The following is a 24621-nucleotide window of genomic DNA, read 5'->3' on the forward strand; positions in this document are numbered from 1 at the left end:
GTATAATTTATTTTTGACTAAATCCTTGACAGTTAATAATTATTAAAAATCATCTAAAACGATCATGAATTATTTCAAATTCTTAACAGTTCATAAACTGTCAAGAATTACAATTCTTAACTGTTTTTTAGAACAGTTAAAAAAATCTATCAACTCATTCTGTCAAGAAAGAGGATTTTTCTAGTAGTGTAATAAATTTACATGAATGGAATTAATAAATAGCCTGAGATCTGTGGTTGGTACCTAAAACAATTCAGGGACATAAATATATGTAAACCAAAATAGTTGAAGCCTAGTAACCCTTAAGTCTGACCCCAACATGGAGAAGATAAGTAGGTTTCAAATATGACCCCAAAAAGTGAATTCTCAAGGCTTCCTCAAAGCAACAATGGTTCTACCTAGGGGTGTTATCGAGCCGAGCCGAGCCGAGTTTTCGGCTTAACGAGCTCGGCTCGTGAGAGAAGATAAATAAACGAGCCGAGTTCGAGTCGAGCCGAGCCGAGCCAGAAATTATGTGGCTTGGCTCGACTCGATAGTGGATTTAGTATATTTCGAGCCGGCTCGCGAGCCATCTCCAAATAATAATTTTTTTTTTCAATTTTTTTTACAAAATTTCGCTGGGTGCCTGCCCTTTTTCTTATTTCCCTTTAAATTTTTTTCCTTTCTTCTAAACAGTAATTTTTGTCTGCAAATTTTTTTTGTTTTTTTTTTTTGTTTGTCGTCTGCCCTTTTTTATTTCTTTTAAACTGTGATTTTTTTACTAAATTTCCCTTTCCTTCTAAGTTGTGAATGAAGTGTAATTGTTTAATTCTCAAAATTTTTACTGTTTCAATAAAAGAAGAGTAAAGAAAGAGAAAGAGGATGAGACGGTTTCAAAAAAAAAAAATGGTAAGAAACAAAATACACAGATGTAGAGAAGAGAGAGAAAATGAGGGCCCCAAAAAAGAAAAAGTAAAAAAAGAGGATGAAGGGGGGGGGGGGTGACAGGGTGTCAAAAAAAAAAAAAAACGTTAGTAAGAAACAAAATACATGGCACAAGGACTGAAGGAGCCGCACCGCCGCTTGCCATCTGTTCACTTTTATTGGGGTTTAAAATATGCAGTTTTATTTTTTTTAAAAAAAATTAAAACCCAAGAGCAGAGAACCCAACCCCCAGCATCTCAAAACCCCCTTTGAGAGACCACATGAAACACTCTCACAGCCATACCAGCTGAACGAAAACTGGGATCCATCATCAGACCAGCCAATAGAGAAGTCACACACCAGACCGCTAACACCAGCCACCTGCAAAGCACCCATCTGCTGTAAACACTCCAAGAACAAAAAGTCTAGTAGCCTCCAAGCCTTGCCTCCTTCTTCCTTGAAGAGAACCATACTACCACATGACACAACCAACAAAAAAAACATAATCCCAGAGCACTCACCAACAAAGCCGCTTGTCCCACCTTCCAACCACCAACAAAAAAGAAAAAACCAAAAACAAATCACACAGCCCACCCAAAAACAATGCCATCACCAGCACCAACCATTAACAAGGTTCCCTAGTGAGAAGAGAAAAGAGGAACCTCACAGAGAAGCAAAATGGCAACACACCAAACCCCAACGGCATCTTGACTTGTTTACCATATTTGAACCACACTTTGCTTGATTTGTTTGGTTTTGACTGCTCTCCCCTTCCTCCCATCTTCTTCTTCTTGTTTTCAGTCTGATTTGGTTTGGATTCGTTAGCGAATGGGTTTCGGTCGCGTTTTAGGGATTTTAATGTCGGGGTTTTTTTTGTTATTTTTGCAAACTTTTTGTTTTGAAAATTCCAGTTTAATCCCCATACTTTACAAAAACGCCTAAAACCCCCTAATAATTCGAGCCTGGCTCGGCTCACGAGCCTATTGAGCCGAGCCGAGGCAGGCTCGAACTCGACTCGTTCTCTCTAACGAATCGAGCCGAGTCGGCTCGATACCAGACGAGGCGAGCCGTTAACGAGCCGCACTCAAGCCGAGCCGAGCCGGCTCGCGAGCGGCTCGCCTCGTTGAACAGCCCTAGTTCTACCCTTTAAACACAGATACCTAATTGTACCATTAACTGAAAATTTTAAACCCCTGGCAAACCATGCTCAGCCACATAAAACATTTCTAAAGATTTTGAAAACTCCAAATCAGAAGAGTGATACTCATCAAGCTTACTATATAAGTTCAATTTTAGAAGCAACTAATTATAGTTTGTCGCATATGTCCTCAGATTGAATCCTCAATACAGGAAAACCAACAGATAACCACAACAGTGAAATAAAAGTTCTGAATTACAAAATTTGCCAACGAATAATAATCCAACCTTTCTTCGCATGATTTAACTCCATTCGGTAAACCCTTTATACAAAAGGAATGTAATCAAATCAAAACCAAAGCAGAACAAAAAAGATACACTTGTCAGAAAGCACTAAACAGAAAAATTAAATCCCCACCATTCCCTGTTTCCACTTGATTGTTGTAGTAGTAATTTTCATTGAACCTTCATCATCAAGGAAGGTGAAAGTCTTTGTAAGTTTCGAATCCTCAAAATAAGGATTGGGGTTGAAGTTCTGAAAAATCAAAAGAAACTTATAAAAACACATCAGTACATCTCCCAGTCGATAAAGAGCATGAACTGACATTGCTACTACTAAAGGTAAGTCTGAATAAAACGTCAGCTTTGAATTGCTCACAAAATCAAGAAGAATAGCATAAATAAACTTACAAATGTAATAAAGTATCCAAATTTGACATCTTTAAAATCCTCCACCTCCAAAGAGCTCAAGTGCCTACATATCTATCAAGGTAAAAAGGAGAGCAGACGGACAATTAAAATTTTTAAGCGGAAAAACAAATCAATTGAAGAAATAGACAACTACTTTTCCAGCATCATGGTTAAAAGTTGATGTGCTTAAATAAATCTAACAGTGTAATAGTAGTTCAATTTCTTAGGATAACAAAAATGGAAGCTGTAAAATAAATTACTGCAAAAATTCAACATCAATTCATAAGAGAGCAACATTCAAACCTTTTGATCCTCATTACTCAAAAGTTCATTGTTAGGATCCCACATTGAAAGGGAAAAGGGTGGGCATGTGATTTATAAAGGCTTGGGCACCCTCTCTTGGTAAGTCGGTTTTCCAAGGAGAGTTCTATTCAAGCCCATGAAAGACCCATGGCCCAGCCCAAATTGTTGAGTTATTGGAGTGGGTTCCTATCAAAGTGGTATTAGAGTGTAGTAACGATCGGAGTATGGTTAGAACAAGGATGGAAAACAGATTAGATATTGTGGAGAAGGACATGGGAACGATGAGGGACTGTTTGCTGGAAATCCAAGCTTGGATTAGACGCAAAGACGAGGAAGACGCTAGGAGAGCTAAAAGGGGTGGGTCGATAGAAATACTAGTGAACCCGAATCCAAACACAAGAGGAGGAGAATGAGGAACCTAACCCAAATACGAACAGTGAAAACACAATGACTAGACGAAGTCGACCAGAATTTGTTGGCCGAAAAATCGAAATGTCAGTATTCATGGGTGAGGATCCTTATAGGGGGTTATTTAGCATCGAACGATACTTTAATGTGTATCACGTGGCGGAGGAGGAACGATTGAACACGGTGGTGGTGTGTATGGAGGGAGACGCGATAAATTGGTTTCAATGGATGGAAATCCATGCTCCAATCACATCATGGCCTGTGTTTAAACTCTCTTTTCTTCATCGATTTGGTGGATCCCAAGAGGGAGGACCATATGAGGCACTGATGGGAATCCGGAAGACTGGCTCTGTGGAAGATTACCGCGTAAGTTAGAAGCAGTTTCTGCACCATTAAGAGATGAGAAAGAAGACATATTGTGGGCTGCTTTCCTAAATGGACTCAGGCTAGAAATTAAAACTGAAGTTAGATTGGGCCAGCCCAATTCACTAATCCAACTGATTGAATTGGCCTAGAAAATAGAAGAGAAAAATTGGGCCTTGGATGAATTGAAGAATGGGCTAAGTAAGGGTGTAAGGCCCGGAAGGGTAAATGGAGTTAATAGAATGGCTTGGACTCATAATAGTGGGTTGGGTAAGAGTTTGGGGCATCATGAAAACGGGTCAAGGAATTCATATATGTCTAAACTGATGACACCTTCATGTAACGCAAATGAAAACGCAAACCAAAACCCAAATTTCAGTGTGCAGACAGGCCGAAATTGGAACGATCGACATGTCCATGCTATTCCGAGCGACAGCCAACGCGGCAGCAACAGCTCCGCTCAATGACCACCGACCAATTTGAATTTCAAAAGGGAGTTTCCTTTCAAACAAATGACAGAACTCGAGATTCAGAGAAAAAGGGCGTATGGGATATGTTTTCGGTGTGATGCAAAGTTCTTTCCAAGCTATCGATGTAGGGACAAACAGTTCCACGTCATTCTGATTGATGAGAAGGATAACCAGGATGAGACGAACAATGGTGGGGGTGAGTTGGGTGAATCTGTCGCAGAATAACTTCAAGATGACTCGGAGCTCTCGATTAGTTATATTGTGGGTATTTTGGGTCCAAAAACTATGAAAGTGAAGGGTAAAATCAGAGGGGCTAAAGTGATAGTGTTGATTGATGTGGAGCCTCACATAATTTTATTAGCAAGGGTGTGATAGAAAAATTGGGGATATCAGTGATGCAGACATAGACTTTCGAGGTGAGAATTGGTAACGGTTATAGAGTGCGATGTGAGGGAGAATGTATGGAGGTGCAACTGGATATCCAAGGAGTTCCAATTATACACATTTTTTTCCCATTTGAGATGAACAGTGCGGATGTGGTTCTGGGTATTGCTTGGTTGGAAACTTTGGGGGAGACAACAGTTGATTAGAAAACACAAGTGATGAAGTTTAAGTTAGGAGACAGAGTTGTGAAGATTTTGGGTGATCCTGCCTTAAGCAAGACCCTAATTTCTTTAAAGGCTATGCTTAGGACGATCCAACGCGAGGGACATGGGTATTTTGTGGAGTTAGAATTTGAGGGGGACAATAGCATCTTACCAGTTCTGAATCGGTTTCAGTCAGTCTTTACTTCATTATCAAGATTACCATCGCCTAGTACCCAAGATCATTCCATTAGCCTCACTCCCGAATCCCAACCCCCAAACATTAGACCTTACCGCTATCCCTACTACCAAAAAAATGAAATAGAGAAATTGGTGGGTGAGATGTTAACTTCTGAATCATTAAACCCAGCCTTTGTAACGCCCCACTTGAGGTACGTAGTTGTTGTTTCTTCTTTCGCTCTTATGGTAAGATTGTTCGATTGAGTGTTGTGATGAATGTTTGCCCTGAAATTGGTTGAAAATAGAAGAAGTTTAATGTTTCAGTCTTCGCCGGGGTGAAGAAGAATCTTCGCCGCGGCGAAGAGGTGTTGAAGCCACGGGGAAGCTGCTGGACAGTTTCGCCGCGACGACAGAAGTTTCTTCGCCGCGGCGACAGCCCGTTTAAAATGTTGGTTGAGTTTTAGATATTTTCTTCCCTAAGGGCAATTTGACCTTTCTACCCCTAATTAGCAGGAAAAGTGGGGAGTTGTTTGTAAGGATTTTTCATGGAGTATATGTTGATATGGGGGTGAGTTTGTAATGAATCAAAGGATATAGATAGAATTCCCAAAGAAGAGTAAGGGCAAAATGGGAATGCTTTGGTATAAATTTCATTAAAAGGAATTAAGAGTAAGCAAACCCCTCATTCTTCTTCTCAAAAACGCAGCTCTCCATCCTTACTCCTCTCAACTTTTCTTTCTTTTGATCAAGGAGTTCCAAGGGGTTTTTGAAATGATTTGGGGTGGAAAATCAACCTAAGGCTTTCTAAGGTAAGGATTCCTATTTAAGTTGTGTGATTAGTGAGTTTTAGTTTATATTGAAGTTTGAGGGTTTTTGTTCTTTTGGTTATGAGTAGAGAAAAAGTCAAGCAAACCAAGTGAAAGGAAGAGTTGGTGAAGTCTCTCCATAACAAGGTAAGTAAACCCCAACCCAAGTTGAGATTTAAGAATTTTCTTGATTAGGGTTTTGATAGAAATGATGTATGTATGTGATATACATGTGATATGCCATGTATGGAGGTTTAAATAGAGATTTCTATGCTTTGTGAATGTTTAGACCTTGCAAATATGAGAAATGAGTTGTTGGGTTGGGAAAGGTAGTTTGAGATGAAATTGAAGGGGTATTGTGGATCCCTTTTTGGAAGTGCTTTCTTTGACAGGTTTTATGGTTATGTGTAGGGGTTTCTCCCCATTTTGGATGGTTAGAGAAAGATTTAGGATCATTGCTATAGTAGGGTTTTATAATGCACTTGAGTTGTTTGATGAAATGCCTAGTAGAGGTTTGAGTTGAGTAATGAACCTTAATTTTTTTTGCAACATTGCATGTTGGCATTTCATAGTGCATTAGTGGAGATGAACCACCCTATGTTATTATGTGCATTGAAAAGTGACCTAAGAAAGAGTAAGAAACCTTGTGTATACAATTACTCATGAGTAGAGATTGGTGAATGCAACTACTCTAGGGAAGAGAGATGAGAAAATGCTAGAATAGAGTGAATTAGAAGAGTAGTAGAGATGGGTTGATGCTTTGTGACATTACCCGATAGTTATGAGAATCGGGTTGGTGCTTTGTGATCACTACCCGGATAGCCCTTAGAGATGGGTCGATGCTTTGTGATCGTCACCGATAAGTATTAGACACAGATGGATGCTTTGTGACCACCACCCGTTAGTTAGGTTAATGCTTTGTGATCATCATCCGACATTTAGTAGAAGTGGGTTGATGCTTTGTGACATACCCGATAGTGACTAGAGACGGGTTAATGCTTGGTGATCGTTACCCAAAAGTCATGAGGAACGGGTAGGTGCTAGGTGATCTCCACCCGATAGTTAGGAAACCGAGTCGGCGCTTTGTGATCCCCACTCGATAGTCACTAAGAACGGGTTGGTACTGTGTGAATTCCACCCGATAGTCATAGAGAGTGAGATGGTGCTATGTGAACGCCATCCGGCCGCCTACCTCGGTAAGATGAGGCCATGATGTTATTAGAAACAGAAATAGTATAAGGAAAGAATTAAGAGTTATACATACGGGGAAGACAAAGAAGATAGAGGTTTTTACTTACTGAGCATTATTTTGTGCTCACCCCGTTATTTTCCTTTGTGGATGCAGGATCTAGGTGATGATGCAGTCGGAGGGGCGTCGGCAAGCGAAGAGAAATAGCTACACTGTTTCCCCTGTTTTGTCTTTTTAAACGAATTTTGTAAACAGTACTCTTTGTGTATAAAAGACATATGACTTATAATGAAAAGAAAGTTTTGGGCCCAAATTTTATATTGTTATTATGCATGCATTGTATTAGTTTTCAGCAGTTGTTACAGCCTTAGTCCCTTTTCCAGCCCAGTGTTACTGGTGAAAAAGAAAGACAGCGGATGAAGATTCTGTGTTGATTATAGGGCTCTAAATAAGATAACGGTTCCGAATAAGTTTCCTATTCTAGTGGTGGATGAATTATTTGATGAGTTAGGAGGAGCTTCAATTTTTTTCTAAGCTGGATTTGAAGTTGGGCTACCACTAGATTGAGTGAAGAATGAGGATACCAACAAAACAGCATTTAGAAAACACGAAGGGCATTATGAATTCTTAGTCATGCCTTTCGACTTAACCAATACCCCAGCCACTTTTCAAGCCTTGATGAATGACATATTTCGACCTTTCCTGCGACGGTTCATTTTGGTCTTCTTTGACGATATATTGGTTTACAGCCATACAAAAGAAGAACACATTCGTCACTTGGAGATCACCCTTAGCACACTTGAAGAACACCAATTGGTTGCCAACAAGAAGAAATGTTTCTTCGGCCAACAAAAATTAGACTACTTAGGGCATGTCATTTCGGAGGATGGGGTGGCGGTTGATTCTTCCAAAATCGACAGTGTGTTGTAGTGGCCAATTCCTAAGGATATCAGGGCATTACATGGATTTCTTGTTTAACTGGATACTACTGAAGGTTTGTCAAAGATTACGGGAAAATAGTCATTCCTCTTACATGTTTACTTAAGAAAGATGCATTTCAATGGAATCTTGAAGCCCAAAAAGCCTTTGATGAGCTTAAGCAGATCATGACATCAGTACCAATGTTGGCTATGCAAGATTTTGCTAAAGAATTTATCATCGAGACGGATGCCTCAGGGAGTGGGTTAGGGGTTGTTCTGATGCAGGAGGGTAAACTGTTAGCTTTTTTTAGCAAAGGGTTATCCACACAATCTAAGCTTAAATCAGTTTATGAACGCGAATTAATGGCTATCGTAATTGTGGTTCAGAAGTGGCAACATTACTTATTGGGGTGACTATTCATCATTAAAACAGACCAACGAAGCTTACATTTCCTAACAGATCAGCGGCTACTGAGTGAAGACCAATAGAAATGGGTTACTAAATTGATAGGCTTGAACTTTATCATCCAGTATAAACCAGGGACAGAGAATCGGGTAGCTGGTGCGTTATCTAGAAGAAGTGAACTGGTTGATTTCAATGGGCTGTCTGTGAGTTATTTTGCAGGGATTACAAAACTGGAGACTGCTATTCAACAAGATGACAACTTGCTTGGGATTGTCCAAAAGCTACTGTTGGATCCCTGTTAGTGTATATTAGTGTATGACCTAGAAACCATTCGTGTTGTCGGTTTCAGAGCATTTTGTCTTGTATCTATATATATCATAAATAATAGAAGAAAGAGTTCTTCAATTCATATATGTAAATTGCTTCCTTTATTCAGTCATGCATTTAAAATAAAGTATGTATATGAATTGTCCAGATGATTCATTTAATAGGTAAATGAATTATCGAAAAGGGTTCCCTACGGAAGCAATATAAATTTGGGCAACTATATTGTACAGTAGGCATACCGGATGCTTCCGAAAGATATCATGAGTTGATATAAGTACGGATGACGATGATAGTCATGTCACTAGGGCATTGGTATGGATTAATGGTTGGTGAACTGTTTTTCGAACGTGACCGAATAACGACAAATCACTTGGAAAAGCATGTAGTCAATGATTTATCGTTTGGTTATATCAGTGCACGATGTAGTCCTTTGACCTGAGACATTGTAGTCGGATCCGATATGGATGCGTATGGTTCATACGGTGTATAAGTACGAGACTAATCATGTTTCGTACAATAAAGCCTATTTGGTCATGCGTTGTTCATATGCGGAAACGAACGATGGTCAAGAGGGGATCCATTGACTCGGAAATATAGGATCGGGAGTACCGCTGACTCCATCCGGATTCGAGTTCCTAGACGAACATCGATAAATGTCGGAAAACTGAATCTCTGGCCAGAGTCTATTATTAGTCATACAAAAGTAAGTTTGTGATGACAAGTTCCGGACATATTGATCGACAATTCGGTAGAAGATCGAGTTTAGGATTTTGACGTTCCATGAATCCATACTCGATTAGGATATCTCAATGGAGGGACTTTACCTGCATGGTACGTATGATCTGAAATGGGTTCGATGAAGTATTTCTTCATCGTGGTTTAGGGACTATGGCACATTGCTAGATGTTTACCATAGTCGTTGGGCCTCCGGACAGGTTTCCGGATTCATCCAGAACCGGCTCACGGCTAATCCACGGTGGACCTACATGGTCACACCAATAGCCTTGGGAAGTTAGAGAAGGATGAGAGAGAGAAATGATTATCCGAAGAGGGCTAGCACCTTCCGAGGGTAATAACGGGATTTCTATAGTAATAGTTACATAGAAATCATTTGTGACATTTTAAGGGTTAAAATGGTCAAGCAATAATTAATTATATTTAATTATTATATCTTAAAGTGTTAAGATTAATGAGATGAACAAAAATAACCTTTTAATAGTTAAAGGGTAAAAAGGGGTAAATTTTTGGGTTGTTAATGTAAACTAGTTTAGTTTACATGGGCCCTTGAATAATATTGATTATTCAAAGGGTAGCATATTAAATTCGTGGGGTCCCTTTATAAAATAAGATTTTATTGGGCTTGGAAGTGAAAAATAAATAATTGCAATATTGCCCAAGTATATATAAGTGCAAAAGGTTGCATTTTTGTTCATTCTTGACTAGTTCACAAAAACACAAACCAAAACTCTCTCTCAAACCCAAGGCCACTCTCTAATCTCTCAAGGTGGTGTTAAAGTGTGGAGGTTTCATCCTTTTGAAGCTAATCTTCATCAATCCAAAGCAAAGGAGTAGGTATAATCTCTTTTCCAAGCTTTGTTTGAAAACCGGTTTTAGAATCCATGCTTTCATGCTTTCATTCTTCATCTCCACCACTCTTCATGCATGTTGATTCTTTCAATCCCAATGGCCATCCACCATTTAAATTAGTTAGGTACCATCTCTTGTATAATGACCGGCTGGTTTTACCAAAGAAAGGGGCTCACATTCAACTACTCCTACATGAGTTTCACTCGTCACCAGTTGGGGGCCACTCGGGTTTCTTTCGCACTTATAAAAGACTCAACAGTGTGGTGTATTGGGAAGGCATGAAACAAGATATCAAAGAGTATGTGGACTCTTGTTCGGTTTTTTAACAAAATAAGTACCAAGCTTTGAGTCTTGCCGGCTTATTGCAGCCTTTATATATTCCTAATCAGGTGTGGGAAGACATCTCCATGGACTTCATCACCGGACTTCCGAAAGCAAATAGCGTCGACACTGTTTTGGTGGTGGTTGACCGATTGACTTAGTGCAACCATTTCTTGGCACTTAAACATCCCTACACGGCCATGGATGTCGCCAACCTTTTCATTAAGGAGATTGTTCGGCTTCATGGGTTTCCTCAATTGATTTTCTCTGATCGCAACCAAATATTCATCAGTCACTTTTGGAAAGAATTGTTCAAACATTCGGGAACGCAACTTCAAATGAGTTCGGCCTACCATCCTCAAACATATGGCCAATCCAAAGTGGTAAATCGATGTGTAGAGTCATATCTACGCTGTTTTATGGGTAGTCAGCCTTTTCAATGGCCTAAATGGATCTTTTGGGCCGAGTTTTGGTTTAATACAACATTCAATGGCTCCACAAGTATGACCCCTTTAAAACACTTTATGGTCATGATCCTCTAACTCTTCTTAAGTTTTTCGATCATGGGTCAACTATCGATGAAGTGAACTGTCAATTGCAAGCTCGCAATGTCATCTTAGCTGAGTTACAGGAGAATCTCCTCAAAGCTCAGGGTCGAATGAAAAGCTATGCCAATGCAAAGAGGAGGGAAGTTCAACTGGAAGTGGGGGATTCAGTTTACCTTAAGTTACAACCTTACCGTCTTCGCTCTTTAGCTCGTCGGTACAATGAGAAACTAAGTCCCCGATTCTATGGCCCTTTTGAAGGTAAAGAAAGGATTGGAACAGTGGCCTTTTGTTTGAATCTACCCCCTACAACATGCATTCATGATGTTTTCCATGTGTCACAACTCAAGAAAACAAAGTACCCACCACCTACTGCCCAACCTTTCTCAGCGGCGCTAGATGAAGATCTTGTTTTGAGGGTCGAACCGGAGGATGTTTTACGTACGCGGAAACTTCTAAATGGTACTTTGGATGTCTTAATTAAATGGAAAGGTCTACCCACATATGAGAACACTTGGGAGGAATTCACCTCCATTGATCTCTAATTTCCTTTATTCCACCTTGGGGACAAGGTGGCTCTCTTTAGGGACGGTAATGATGAGACCCCTTTAGTGCAAGTCTTTAGCAAAAAGAATCAGAGAGTGAATAGAGGATAAATAGCATTTTATTGTGTATAAAGCAATGGACAGGTGGCATCCATAGATTGGATTAAAGAAATTATGTTAGAGTGGGATTTGTGCACAAAAAGAGTTGACAGGGAATGTTTGGGGATATTGAAAAAGTAAAACAGAATTTGGGTTGGGGAGGTACTGGCCCTCGAAGCCAGCTAGTTATCTTGGTTATCTTTTTCCTTTATTGTCTCTTATTGTCAATTTGCTTATTGTCAGTTGCTATTCATTTTTTGGATTATACTTTGTGTACCTTGTTGATGATTGAATTGGTGTTTATTTTTAATATTAATAGTAAGACAGTAGAGGTATTTTAGAAAGTCAAGTTGAGAGGATTTGTCTTGCGTTGGTTGTTAGGGTGATTAGGAATTCTAGGTATTTGGGGTGCATGTGTGGTTTTGCAGGTTGCGATAGAAGGAGGTTTCTATCAAAGTGGTATCAGAGCATGATCCCGTGCACGCGTGGCAGGCTGACCTTAGGCTCGGGCTGTTACCCCAAGGAAAGGGGATCTGCGAAGTCACCCAAGGGGTAAAGAGGCTGACATGGAGCCCACGTAGCAGGGCCTAGTGGGCCCCCTGAGGGGTTGAGAAGCAGAGTTGCTGACAGGCTTCTAAGCGAAGTAAGACCCAAAGGGAGGGCAGTAAAGGCCGATGAGAGCGGGGTAGCCGATGAGGGCGAGCACTCTTTGGAAAGAAGACCAAGGAGGGCGATAGGTCTCGAAGCGTGGGGGGGAATGTTAGGATCCCACATTGAAAGGGAAAAGGGTGGGCATGTGAGTTATAAAGGCTTGGGCACCCTCCCTTGGCAAGCTGGTTTTCTAAGGAAAGTTCTACCTAAGTACATGAAAGACCCATGACCCAGCCCAAATTGTTGAGTTATTGGAGTGGGTTCATATCATTCACCAAGAGCAGGATGACAAATAAACTACATAAAGGGAGAAACAAGTCAACAACAAAAAGCTTTTGATCATAATAGTTCATGAATTATAGTTTTCCCCATGTAAACAAATAAGAACAAACTACTCACAGTAGTTAACCAGAAGTCAGGAATGGATTTAATGATGTCATTCTGCTTATCATAGACTGTGTTGATGCGTGATTTTGACACCAACTAAATGCACGTGGGAAATGCTGAGCTGACTCAAAAGACACATGTGTACGGGGGTATTGAACTGAATAGAAGATGAAAACAGTGTTTAAAGTGGTTCAGATGCTTAAGTAAGCAAATCCTACGTCCACTAGTATCATATTAATATATGAGGTCGGGTCACGTTCAGCGAGCTGACTTACAAGAGATTACAAGAGAAAGAGAAAGAGTATATATATGCTATTACAGAGAGAAATTAGCTAATCCCACAAACGGGAGAGGAACCCTCTATTTATAGTGGGATGAGTTTAGGTAATCATTACTAAATCAGGGAGTGGGTCAGATTGCCATGCAAATCCTTCCTTGTGTCCTGTTGTTCACCTGCTCGAGTGATTTACTCGACGTTTGCAGGGATTGGACACGTAGATCATCTCCAGCCTTTCACCAGCCTGGCGTACACCCACTGCACTGGCAGGAGCATGCCGCTTACGTCAGCGTGCGACGTGGCTACGTCTGAACGGCTGCAGGACTTACCTAAGCTCTGACCGCTTACGCTGACAGGGTTCTACGTCAGCCCTACTTTTCTAGGCATAACAGAAGTCCCCTAGTTTTTAAGGTTTGAGAATCGAACCTTGGAAACTACATATTATGCCTTGATTTGATGCGTTTGACGAGATACTGGTCGATCCGACCTAGCTGCAAAGAGGTCAAAGAAACGTTTCCATGCAGGCGACCTGAAATGACTTAGTCTAAGGGTCAGCGATCTATTCTTAGATCATATTTAGTGCCATAACGATGATTATGGTCTTTATCCGAAGTTCACGACCTTATTCCACTTAGCGGAATTTTTGCCGAAGGCAAAGAATCACGTCACTTCGCAACTGACATAAGACAAGATCGAAAAGTCACGTCGCTTCGCAACTGACATAAGACGAAGAGTGTTCTATATAATGACCTCTTCAGATGTTATCCGTTGCACTTTTGTAGCTGATACATTTGATGAAATATCTTTTGCTCTGATAGATGTGTCCTGTGCGCAATAAATGCCAACCATGCACATTAAATACGAGTCATGCTGAAACGACATTCCCTATCAGAGCATTAAATGCGAAAGTGGGCGCATTTAATGTGGAGGAGGGAAACGTGCCGTTGCTTGAGTGTTTCAACGAAAGAGAACGACGATTTGGTTTCTCGAAGCGTGGCGGTCACTCTTCTTCATTGATTTGCGACATGTGGTCACGATCAACGATCATATGCATTTTCTGCCCAAACGTCATTTGACTTTGAGAAACCAAAGCACCACTTCCTTCACTACAAAACCCCAAGCTCACTTCAAGTAATGCCATAATACTCACCTTCTCAGAGAGAGTAAAAATTTTTGTGAGCCTTGGTCCTTTGTCTATCAGGCTGGTGCGCGCTTGATATTCGAAGCAGGAGGATTCATCTTCTCATTCCAAGAGGTAAGGATGGTTTCTCTGCCACTTTTATTATTATTTCTTGTTTTCGATAGTCGTCGTGCAATGATAGTCTGGCAGTAGTTGATCGGAGATGAAATATTCTCCTTGGGTTTGAGCCATTTGATGGTGGCTCTAAAAGTATTCTTGTTAGGGTTCTTCTAGGGTTTAAGGGAGGAAGCTTTTTACTTTCTCCTCCATGTCATCATATGAAATAGTGTACGAGGATTGAATGATTCCTTGCATGTCACTTTTTTCAAACCACAGTAGAATGGACTCCCCAACGACCAGAATTGAGGAGGGGACCAGCTCGCCTGTGCAGGATGCTCATGCGGGTCTCCCTCAAGAGATCCTGTTGATGATTACTGTCGAGGACATTCAAAAGGTGGTAGACCAATACGCTCTCAGTGTGGAGGTCTTCCAAGATAGGATACACACAGCTCGGAGTCTGCCACAAGGGATGGCTGTGATCTCCGAGAACATTTTCAAGAGTGGAAGGTTAATCCCTTTCCATCCTTTTGTCAGGTTGGTCCTCAATCATTTTAGGATTGCATCGCTACAGCTAATGCCGAACGCATATATGATAGTAGTGGCTATGTATATTGCCTGCGGCAAAAACGGATTAGGCGAGCTAACCGCGGAGGAGCTCGGTTGCTTGTACATCCTGAAGAAGAGTAAGGACAAGGACTCTTTCTACCTCTCTAAGCGCTCTACGATAGAAGCGGGAATACATAGTTACCCCAGTAATGTAAGGGCATACAAGACGAAGTTCTTTTTCTTTTGATACAATGACATTTGCCACTTTCTGGAGCCGAGTAGGTTCTCCTTTCTTTTGAGGTCGCGAATTTCCCTTTTGTTCTTCGCTAATGAGCTCTTTATTTCTTCACAGTTAACAAAACGACTAGGTTATCGCTCCTCGAGGATCCAGACAGGATCACTACCTTCGATTTTTTGCCCAAAGAGAGTCGCAACGCAAGGCTGCTCGTGACAACCGCAAATTTGTGAAAGTACAGTTTCTTCAACCCCGAAGCGACCTTAGAGACCCCATCGAGTAAGCTTCTTAACCTTAGCCTGCTTTTTGATTTTTCCATAGCGAACTGTTTTGCTAACGATATTCGCATGCAGCAACCATGCCTCCTAAGGTGCCTAGATCACCAAGACCAAGGCAATTCACCTTCCCTTAAGTAAGCGCCACCGGATCGGCTAGAGCAGCTCCCAACGGTCCCCTCATTGGAAGGACACCGACAGGTGCTCCAGTACGACCTGCTAGGGTTCCCCAGCCTTCGGCTGTTTAGCCGAAGCACAAGACCATGGCCCAAAAATCCAAGAAGCGAAAGCAACAGCAACTACGGACCGAAGAGTCAGAGTCCAAACCAGAGGGCCTGGGTGTTCAGCCCGAGAGGTCGCAGCCTTACCAAGCGTTTCCCTCGGGAGGGCCTTCCAGGGGTGTAACCGATATCTCCATTGCTCCGAGGGAATCGTGAACAAGGCAGAGCGAAGCCGTGGACCCTGGGAGGAGACCGGGCAAGGAACCAGTGGGCGATACAATTCTTGCTGCAGGTATGGGCACGAACACACCCGTGTTGGACTCGATGAGGCAACTTCTGGATCATCTACTGCCAGTGGTTTACCCTGCTAGAGTACGGGCTCGCGGAGGCTTTTGAGAAGTTTGTGGCTTCCAACCCTATGGACCTGATGTCCATATCCCTTCAGCACCTGAGCTAGGTAGAACGAGCTGTCCTCGGCAAGGACTTTACATTTATTCTTTTCAGTAGCAAGGAAACTAACTTGTTACTATTTTCGTTCGCAGGCTTTGCTCTCCATGCACTTGTCCCTACAAAAGGTCCAGTTGGGAGCTGTCGAGGGGATGGCACGCTGAGAGAAGAGAATGCGCGGCTTAAGCGGGACTTAGAAGCTGCTAAAGCAGAGAAAGACTTATCCACCGTTTCAGCGAACTAGTACTTAAATGAAAGGAATGCTACTCTTTGCACGGTGGACTATCAGAAGGTTGAGCTAGAGAAGCATGGAGAGGAGGTAAAGAAGCTCTAGAGGATGGTGGCCAGACTCACCAGGGAGGCTGGCGAGAAAGAGCAGAAGCTGCAAACGACCTCCCAGCGGGCCTTATGAGTAGAGCGAAAAAGGGCAGAGCTATGGGAGGCCATAGAAAAGCAAAGGTAGGTGCTTGAGGCCGAACTCCAAATTAGCCAGGGCCGAGTCACTTCGTTGACCGAAAAGATGCAGCGACAAGAATTGGAGATCAAGAAGAAGGTTGCTGAATGGGCAATTCAGTCCATCTATGCCCTATGGCCGAAGAATCCCGAAATGGATCTGTCTGACCTCCTAAAGGAATACCAGGACATCCTCAAATCCATGGCGCGAATTGACGATGAGGATGCAGCGGAGGCCGCCCGAAGACCTGACCTGGAAGAGCATCTGGAGTATGTTCCAGAGGAGCCCGCGACCGGCTAGGTAGTCTACGATCAGCCTGGGGACGATGAGGTCGCGCCTCCAGGAATTGGGGATGAAGGCCAATGATTGCTTTTACTTTTTGTACTGCCTTTCCCATGCTCGCTTTTTGTACTCCTTTTTTATTTTATAAATAAAGACATGGCTTCCTTAATCTGTTATGAATACTTATAATTTTCGTACTTTATGTTACATATAAGATCGCATTCTAATTGTTTACAATAACATCGATACAAATTTATGCGAACAGAATTATACACATGGAAAGATAATTGCAAAAGGACGTCTTTTATTTACAAGGACTAAGAAAAGTAACATCTTTACGAGAAGAAACTGAGTTCGGAATTACTAATAATATGGTCGGAGATGTTCAACATTCTAAGCTCGCGGTACTTTGGAACCATTCAGCCTTTTGAGATGATAAGTCCCCAGTCTTATCACTTTGGCGATGCGGTATAGGCCCTCCCAGTTCGGTCCTAAAACTCCCGCGCTCGGTTCTTTAGTACCGAGAAGAACTTCCTTCAAAATGAGGTCGCTGATCTGGAAGTCTCTTCTTCTAACCTTAGAGTCGAAGAACCTTTTCGCGCGTTACCAGTAGGCTGCAATTCTTAGCTGAGCCTTGCTACGATATTCTTCAACTACATCCAGACTTGCGCGCATAAGCGCCTCATCGTCTGTCTCGTTGAACAGGTCCCTCCAAAGTGAACCGGTTCCTACCTCCACAAGGATCATTGCTTCGCAGCCATATGGTAGCGAAAAAGGAGTTTCTAAGGTGGAAGTTCTTAGAGTTGTCCTGTATGCCCACAGAACTTCAGGAAGGTCATCGGCCCAATTTCCCTTGGCTGCGCCAAGTTTGGCCTTTAGAGTGTGCTTGATGGTGTTGTTGACAGCTTCAATTTGACCATTTGCCTGCGGTCTTGCGATTGAGGCAAATTTCTTATGGATACCCAGCTTGTCGCAAAACTGCTTGAACTCCTCATTGTCGAACTGCTTCCCGTTATCAGAGATAAGGGTATGAGGAATCCCATAGTGGCACAAAATATTTTTGAAGACGAAGTCCTTGAGCTTTTTGGTAGTGATCGCGGCCAATGGCTCTACTTCGACCCACTTGGTGAAGTAGTCTACCGCGACCACCGCATACTTAACTCCCCCTCTACCAACTGGCATGGGTCTGATGAGATCGATTCCCCACATGGAGAATGGCCAGGGGCTGGACATGGTTACCAGCTGGTGGGAAGGAGCTCACGGTACATTTGCAAACCGCTGGCACTTGTCACACATTTTAACAAAGTTGTAGGTGTCTTCTTGAATCAGGGGCCAGTAATACCCTTGACGAACAACCTTGTTGGTGAGGGATCGTGTGGCCATGTGATTACCACAGATTCCTTCATGTATCTCCCTTATGATATAGTCTGCTTTTTCATCGGTTACACATCAGAGAAGAGGGGCGCTAAACCCTCGCTTGTACAACTGATCTTCTATAAGTGTGTAACGAGTAGCTCTTGTTCGCAGGGTTCTTGCCTCGACCTTGTTGTTAGGCAAGATCCCATCACGGAGATACTGAATGATAGGGGTCATCCAAGAGACTGATTCAGTTACATTCACGGCCTGTTCGGGCAAATTGATACTGGGGGCCTCTATGAATCGAATAGGAATGTTCTCTGGTGCGTCCGAGTCCAGCGATGAGGCTATCTTTGCTAAGGCATCCGCGACAGAATTGCTATCCCTAGGAATCTACATGATCGTGAAGTGCTTAAACGGCTCGAGTGCGGCCTTAGCTTTCTTCAAATAGCCGATTATGTTTTCTTCCTTGGCTTGATATTCCTCCAAAATCTGGTTGACAACCAGCATGGAGTCGTTGTGGATGCTGATCACGGTTGATCCCATTTCTCTTGCCAACCACAATCCAGCGAGCAGAGCTTCATACTCGGCCTCATTGTTGGTCGCTTTGAACCCTAAATAGAGAATGCCATGAATGTGAATCCTTTCGAGACTTAGGAAGAGAAGGCCTGCCCTGGCCCTTTTCCTGTTCGATGATCCATCGACGTATAGGCTCTAGGTTGACAGGTTCTAAACAGTTTCCTGGGTGACTTTGCTGGCTTGTTGCTCGAATTCCTTTATTGGGTGATATGAGAATTCTAAGATGAATTCGGCAACAGCCTGCCCTTTGATAGTTGCCTTCAGTCTATACTGCAGATCGAACTGACTTAGTTCCATGGCCCACTTGAGCAATTTACTCGATGCCACTGGCTTCTAGAGGACTTGCTTGAGCGGGTAACTGGTCATTACATGATTGTGTAGGCGTGGAAGTAAGGTCTTAACTTTCTGGAGGTGATCAGCAGGGCATAAGCCAATCACTCCATTTTCGGATACCACATCTCGGCATCCAATAGACGCTTGCTCGCGTAATAAACTAGCCATTGAACCTTGCTCTCTTCCCGAACTAAAGCTTCACTGAACGCGTACTGAGAGACGAACAGATACCATAGGAGAATTTCTTATGAGAGAGGCTTGGATAGAAGAGGTGGCTGTCCGAGGTGCTCTTTGATGCTTTGGAATGCTTGTTCGCACTCGGGAGTCCACTCAGACTTTTTATTGGCTCTGAGTATATTGAAGAATGGCAAGCAGCGATCTGTTGCCCTCGATACGAAGCGACTGAGTACCGCTATTCAGCCACTGAGACTCTGAACCTGTTTTCAGTTGGTCGGGCTTTTCATGTCAAGGAGAGCTCGGATTTTCTCGAGGTTGATCTCTATTCCCCTCTCGTTAACCATGTACTCTAGAAATTTTCCTGAGGATACTCCGAATGAGCATTTGAAAGGATTGAGCTTTATTCTGTACTTCCGGAGGATATCGAACATCTCAGCGAGATACGCTATGTGATCTGAAGTGACATGCGACTTAACTAGCATGTCATCAACATAGACTTCCATCGACTTCCCGATCTACTTGGAAAACATTCGGTTAACCAGCCGCTAGTAAGTTGGTCCAGCGTTTTTTAGGCCGAAGGGCATAAGCCTATAGCAATACAGCCTCCGATCCGTAACAAATGAGGTATACTCTTCGTCTGGTGCATACATCAGAATTTGATTGTATCTTGAATATGTGTCCATAAAACTTAGCAGCTCGTGCCTGGAGGTGGAATCAATGAGCTGGTCGATCTTGGGTAGGGGAAAGCTATCTTTTGGGCAAGCTTTGTTAAGGTCGGTGAAGTCAACACAAGTCCGCCACTTGCCATTGGGCTTCTTTACTAGAACCGGATTAGCAACCCAGCTCAAGTAGAGAGCTTCCCGGATAGACCCATTCTGAAGGAGATTATCTATCTCGATTTTCAAGGCAGCATATCGTTCTGGATCCATCGCTCTTCTTTTCTGGCGGACCGGATTGGTTTCACTATCGATGTTCAAGGCATGGCAAATGAAGTTCGGGCTGATCCCGACCATATCGGCATGCGTACATGCGAACACATCAATATTTTCTCTGAGGAAGCTGGATAGGTCAGTAGCGAGCTGAGGGTTGAGATTGTTTCCAATCCTCAACACTCAGCTCGGCTCGACTCGTTCTGGTCGACTGACACTTTCGATAGATCCTTAACTGGCCCATTGGAAAGGCATTCCTAGATAAGAGGATCCATATTATCCTCAGTTGGGCCAGGCTGTGGTTCGATCCGACTGATCATCATTGCCTGTTCGGGAATGCCACGCGGGATGTCTTTCCCTTTGCACGCCATCTGCACTGCCCTTACATAGCAGTCGCAAGACGCACGCTGAGATCCGCCTACTTCCCCTATCCCCGTCAGGGTGGGGAACTTCATCTTGAGATGGTAGATCGAAGTGACTGCCTTGAAGTTTCTTAGTAGAGGTCGCCCTAGGATGCCATTGAAAGCGGAGGGGCAATCCACTACCAAGAATTCAGTGACCCTGGTCACCTCGTCGAAGTCACCCAGCATGATTGGAAGCAAGATCATTCCCTTGGGGATCAGGTGATCCCTTGTAAAACCATATAGGGGGATAGAGGCAGGCTTCAGGTCGGCCTCATCCAATTTCAATCTTTCGAAAGCTCGCTGGAACAGGATGTTCATAGCGCTTCCATTATCCACCAACATTTTGTGGACGTCACAGCGCCCTATTTAGGGTGTGATGACGAGAGCATCATCATGAGGATGATGCAATTGGACTGCGTCTTTTTCGAAGAAGGTTATTTCCTCCTCTCTGCGAACCTTTGATGGTCGCTGCGTCGTGTTCATCACACGGATAGGGTCGTGATGGGCTGCGCGAGCATATCTTTCTTGGGCACCTCGCGAATTCCCTCTGAGGTGTGGTCCCCTAAAGATTATCCCCATGCTCCAGATACCCTTGCGATCACGACGCTTCTTGCCCGGTTCCTCTCGATTTTTCTCCCTTACGGGAGGAGAGTCATCAATATACTCTTTGAAATGCCCTTGCTTGATAAGGTCTTTTTCGATTGCTTGCTTGAGAGCTCAGCACTCATCGGTGTAATGCCCATTGTCCCGATGATAACGACAGTACTTTTTACTGTTTCTAGCTGAAGGGGGATTTTTCATGGGCTCAGGTTCTCCGAGTAGTCCGGCCTCTTTTGACTTGTCAAGAATGGCTGAGACAGATGCATTCAAAGGGGTATATTGACTCTTGTCGCGATCCCGACGAGGAACTGGAGCATAAGACTTCTTGGGCTCAAACCGCTACTTTTTTCCTTTTCGCTAATCACATTAGCCCATCGGTGATTAGCCCTCCTATTTTCCCCCCGACCTGGCGCACTGCCCAAAGGACCGGGGTCGTGGCGGTGGAGCGTCGCCACGGAGTTCTCAATACGGAGGTATTTCTCCGTAAGGTTGTAGAAGCGGGTGAGGAAAACATTGTCCTCTGACGACAGCTCTTTCCATAGATCTATCTGTGGATGAACTCTTGCTATGATGAGAGTCCGAATGGACACTTTAGGAGTATGAGCTACTTTATGAAGTTCCCTATGGAACCTATCGATGTAAGATTGGAAGGATCCATCCCTCTCTTGCCTTATGTTGCTGAGGTAGCTCAAAGGCATTGAAAACTTCCTGTTCGCTTGGAAGTGTCTTAGGAATGTCGAGCTCATCTGATTCCACGAGCTGATCGATCCCGTCGGGAGCGACCTGAACCATCGCTTGGCATGAGATATTAGAGTTACTGCTAAGTAACGGCATTTTGCCAAGTCAGAAACTTGGTGAAGTTCCATCAGGTCGTTAAATTCGTACAAATGATCTTGCGGATTAGAATTCCCATCGAACACCCGCATATCGGGCATTCTGAATCTGGATGGGAAAGGGACGGCTAACACAGCCGGAGAAAAGGGAGATGCCTCTGCGACCTGCCCTCGCTCATTTTGCTGAGCCTTTAGCTGATCCAGAGCTCGTTGTAGTTCCTCAATCTGAGGCAGCGGAGCCATCTAGGGATTGCTTTCCCCAACGCAAGTTCAACCCTTGCGATTGCAGTTGAGGAAAGTCTGAAGGTCGGATTCCTCCTTACCTTGATCGGCAGTTCTGACCACTTTTGACACACGCTGGCTAGAGTCGTGTGATGGCGCTGAATGGTCTGGGGAACCTTCCCAACCTCTACGGTGGTGCGAACCGACCCGCAGACGGTGGGAACTTCCCACACGATGATGATCGGAGTTGTCATTTTGGCGATAATGGGAATCTCCCTACCTTGTACTTTTATGGGAGTGCTCGTGCGACGTGGCACGGGACAGCTCGGGCCGTGACATGTCACCGAGTCTGTGTACCACGGGTATTCTACCAGGGGTGAGGTCGGTGTTCGCTAGTCCCTCGGAGCCTCTAGGCCCATTGTTCTCCACATGTTTTCCCTTCCTTTGACGCGTTGCAGTAAGCGCGGCACGGGCTATCGCCCTTTTTCTGAGCTTTCATGTGACTTGCAGGCATTTTTGGCGGTGGCACCGAATCATTTGATTCGGGCGACGCGACCCAATCCAAGCGGTCCAGCCTTTGGTTGACCGTTTGGAGAGTATTATTGAACCTCTCCAAGTAGCTCATGACGGCTGGATCAAGCTGTGAGCTTGAAGGGATATCCCCCACAAAATTTTGCGGGACTAGGGGCACTTCGAAAGAAGTGTCCTCTTGTACCTATGGGATCTCTTCCTCACCATGATGAGGTCACTTAGATTCGAATTGGTGAGTCATTTGATGTTGGACCGATTAGTCAGAGATTCTCTTGATGAAGGACAAATACTAAATCAGGCTCTCCTTCTAACGCCAAACTGTTGATGCGTGATTTTGACACCAACTAAACGCACGTGAGAAATGTTGAGCTCACTTAGAAGACACACGTGTACAGGGGTATTGAACTGAATAGAGGATGAAGAATAGTGTTTAAAGTGGTTCAGATGCTTAAGTAAGCAAATCCTATATAAGGTCAGGTCGCGTTCAGCGAGCTGACTTACAAGAGATTACAGGAGAAAGAGAAAGAGTATATATATGCTATTCCAAAGATAAATTAGCTAATCCCACAAACGGGAGAGGAACCCTCTATTTATAGTGGGATGAGTTGAGGTAATCATTACTAAATCAAGGAGTGGGTCAGATTGCCATGCAAATCCTTCCTTGCGTCCCTTTATTCAGCTGCTCGAGTGATTTACTCGACGTTTACAGGGATTGGACACGTGGATCGTCTCTAGCCTTTCACCAGCCTGGCGCACACCCACTGCACTAGCAGGAGCATGCCGCTTGCGTCAACGTGCAACGTGGCTGCGTTTGAATGGCTGCAGGACTTACCTAAGCTCTGACCGCTTACGCTGACAGGGTTCTGCGTCAGTCCTACTTTTCTAGGCATAACAGACTGGCTTGCGTATCTCACTATACTTCTGCTCCACTTCTAAAACTTTCTCACTTGCTCTTCATTAATCTAGGTAATTAACAAAAAAGGGAAAAATTTATGAGATTAAATTTGATTACAAATTTTGTGAGTGAATATTTTTATACTCAAATGCACTCCTACAGACATGAATGTTATCTATGTCCATACTACATGTAATACTAATATCAAGAGTAAAGCTCATTCGCCGCCTGAGTAATAAGTTGATTCTATCATCTAATCAGAGATTATGGTTTCATCTATTAAGAGTAAACTCATTACGTCTCTGACTAAATGAATTTATACTTCCTATTAAAAGCAATGTTTTAAAACCCAACCCGGGGTGAAACCCGGTAAATTTTCTGGGTCCCGGGTTGACCGGTTGATAAAAAATTTTAAAACTCAACAAATACACCCCTAAAAATTACCTACAAGTCCCTACATGTTTGAACCTTATCAAACACACCCCAAATGAAAATCGACCGGTGATTGATCGGCAGCGGCGATACCCTAGATGCAACCCCAATCGTCCCCTGAGCCCATTTCTGTTAAAATCTACCCATGATCTGGCCAAAATGGGTTCCATTTTGGCCAGATCTCACCAACGCTAGCGTGGGTATTCCAGGCCAGATCTCATTCATGCCGGCGCCGACAAACCTTCCCATCACCCAGGAATTACTCCTCTGTTCCTCCCGACCAAAACCCACCTCACCCTACCCCCGTTAGCCTCACCAATCGCCGAAAAAATCCCATTGTGTTTGTTCGATTTCCGGTCGATTTACTCACCAGAAATCAATGCCGTCACCACCATTGCATTCCTCGGAACTTAGTCTTCAAAAGCCCTACCCTTCCAGCCGTCGATTGCTCGCTGATCATCCTCCCAAATCTTAGGGTTTTGGGGTGAATCGAAAAAGTTAAACCCGGCTTGTTGAAGCTGCCGAGTCCTGG

The 24621-nt window shown here is 43.4% G+C and overlaps 1 protein-coding gene across 1 annotated transcript; it reads right to left on the bottom strand.

The window, feature by feature from the left end:
* Positions 1–647: 647 nt before the first annotated feature.
* Positions 648–24338, bottom strand: LOC116135835 (NAP1-related protein 2-like). Its single transcript, XM_031421549.1, has 9 exons — positions 24331–24338; positions 23656–23714; positions 12834–12889; positions 12709–12731; positions 3034–3061; positions 2731–2802; positions 2459–2575; positions 2349–2363; positions 648–722 (listed from the first exon to the last, which is right to left on the bottom strand). The coding sequence occupies exons 1-9, from the start codon at positions 24336–24338 to the stop codon at positions 648–650; spliced, it is 453 nt and encodes a 150-aa protein (XP_031277409.1).
* Positions 24339–24621: the final 283 nt, after the last annotated feature.

This window comes from Pistacia vera, unplaced genomic scaffold, assembly GCF_008641045.1.
Source record: "Pistacia vera cultivar Batoury unplaced genomic scaffold, PisVer_v2 Contig303, whole genome shotgun sequence".
NCBI lineage: Eukaryota > Viridiplantae > Streptophyta > Magnoliopsida > Sapindales > Anacardiaceae > Pistacia > Pistacia vera.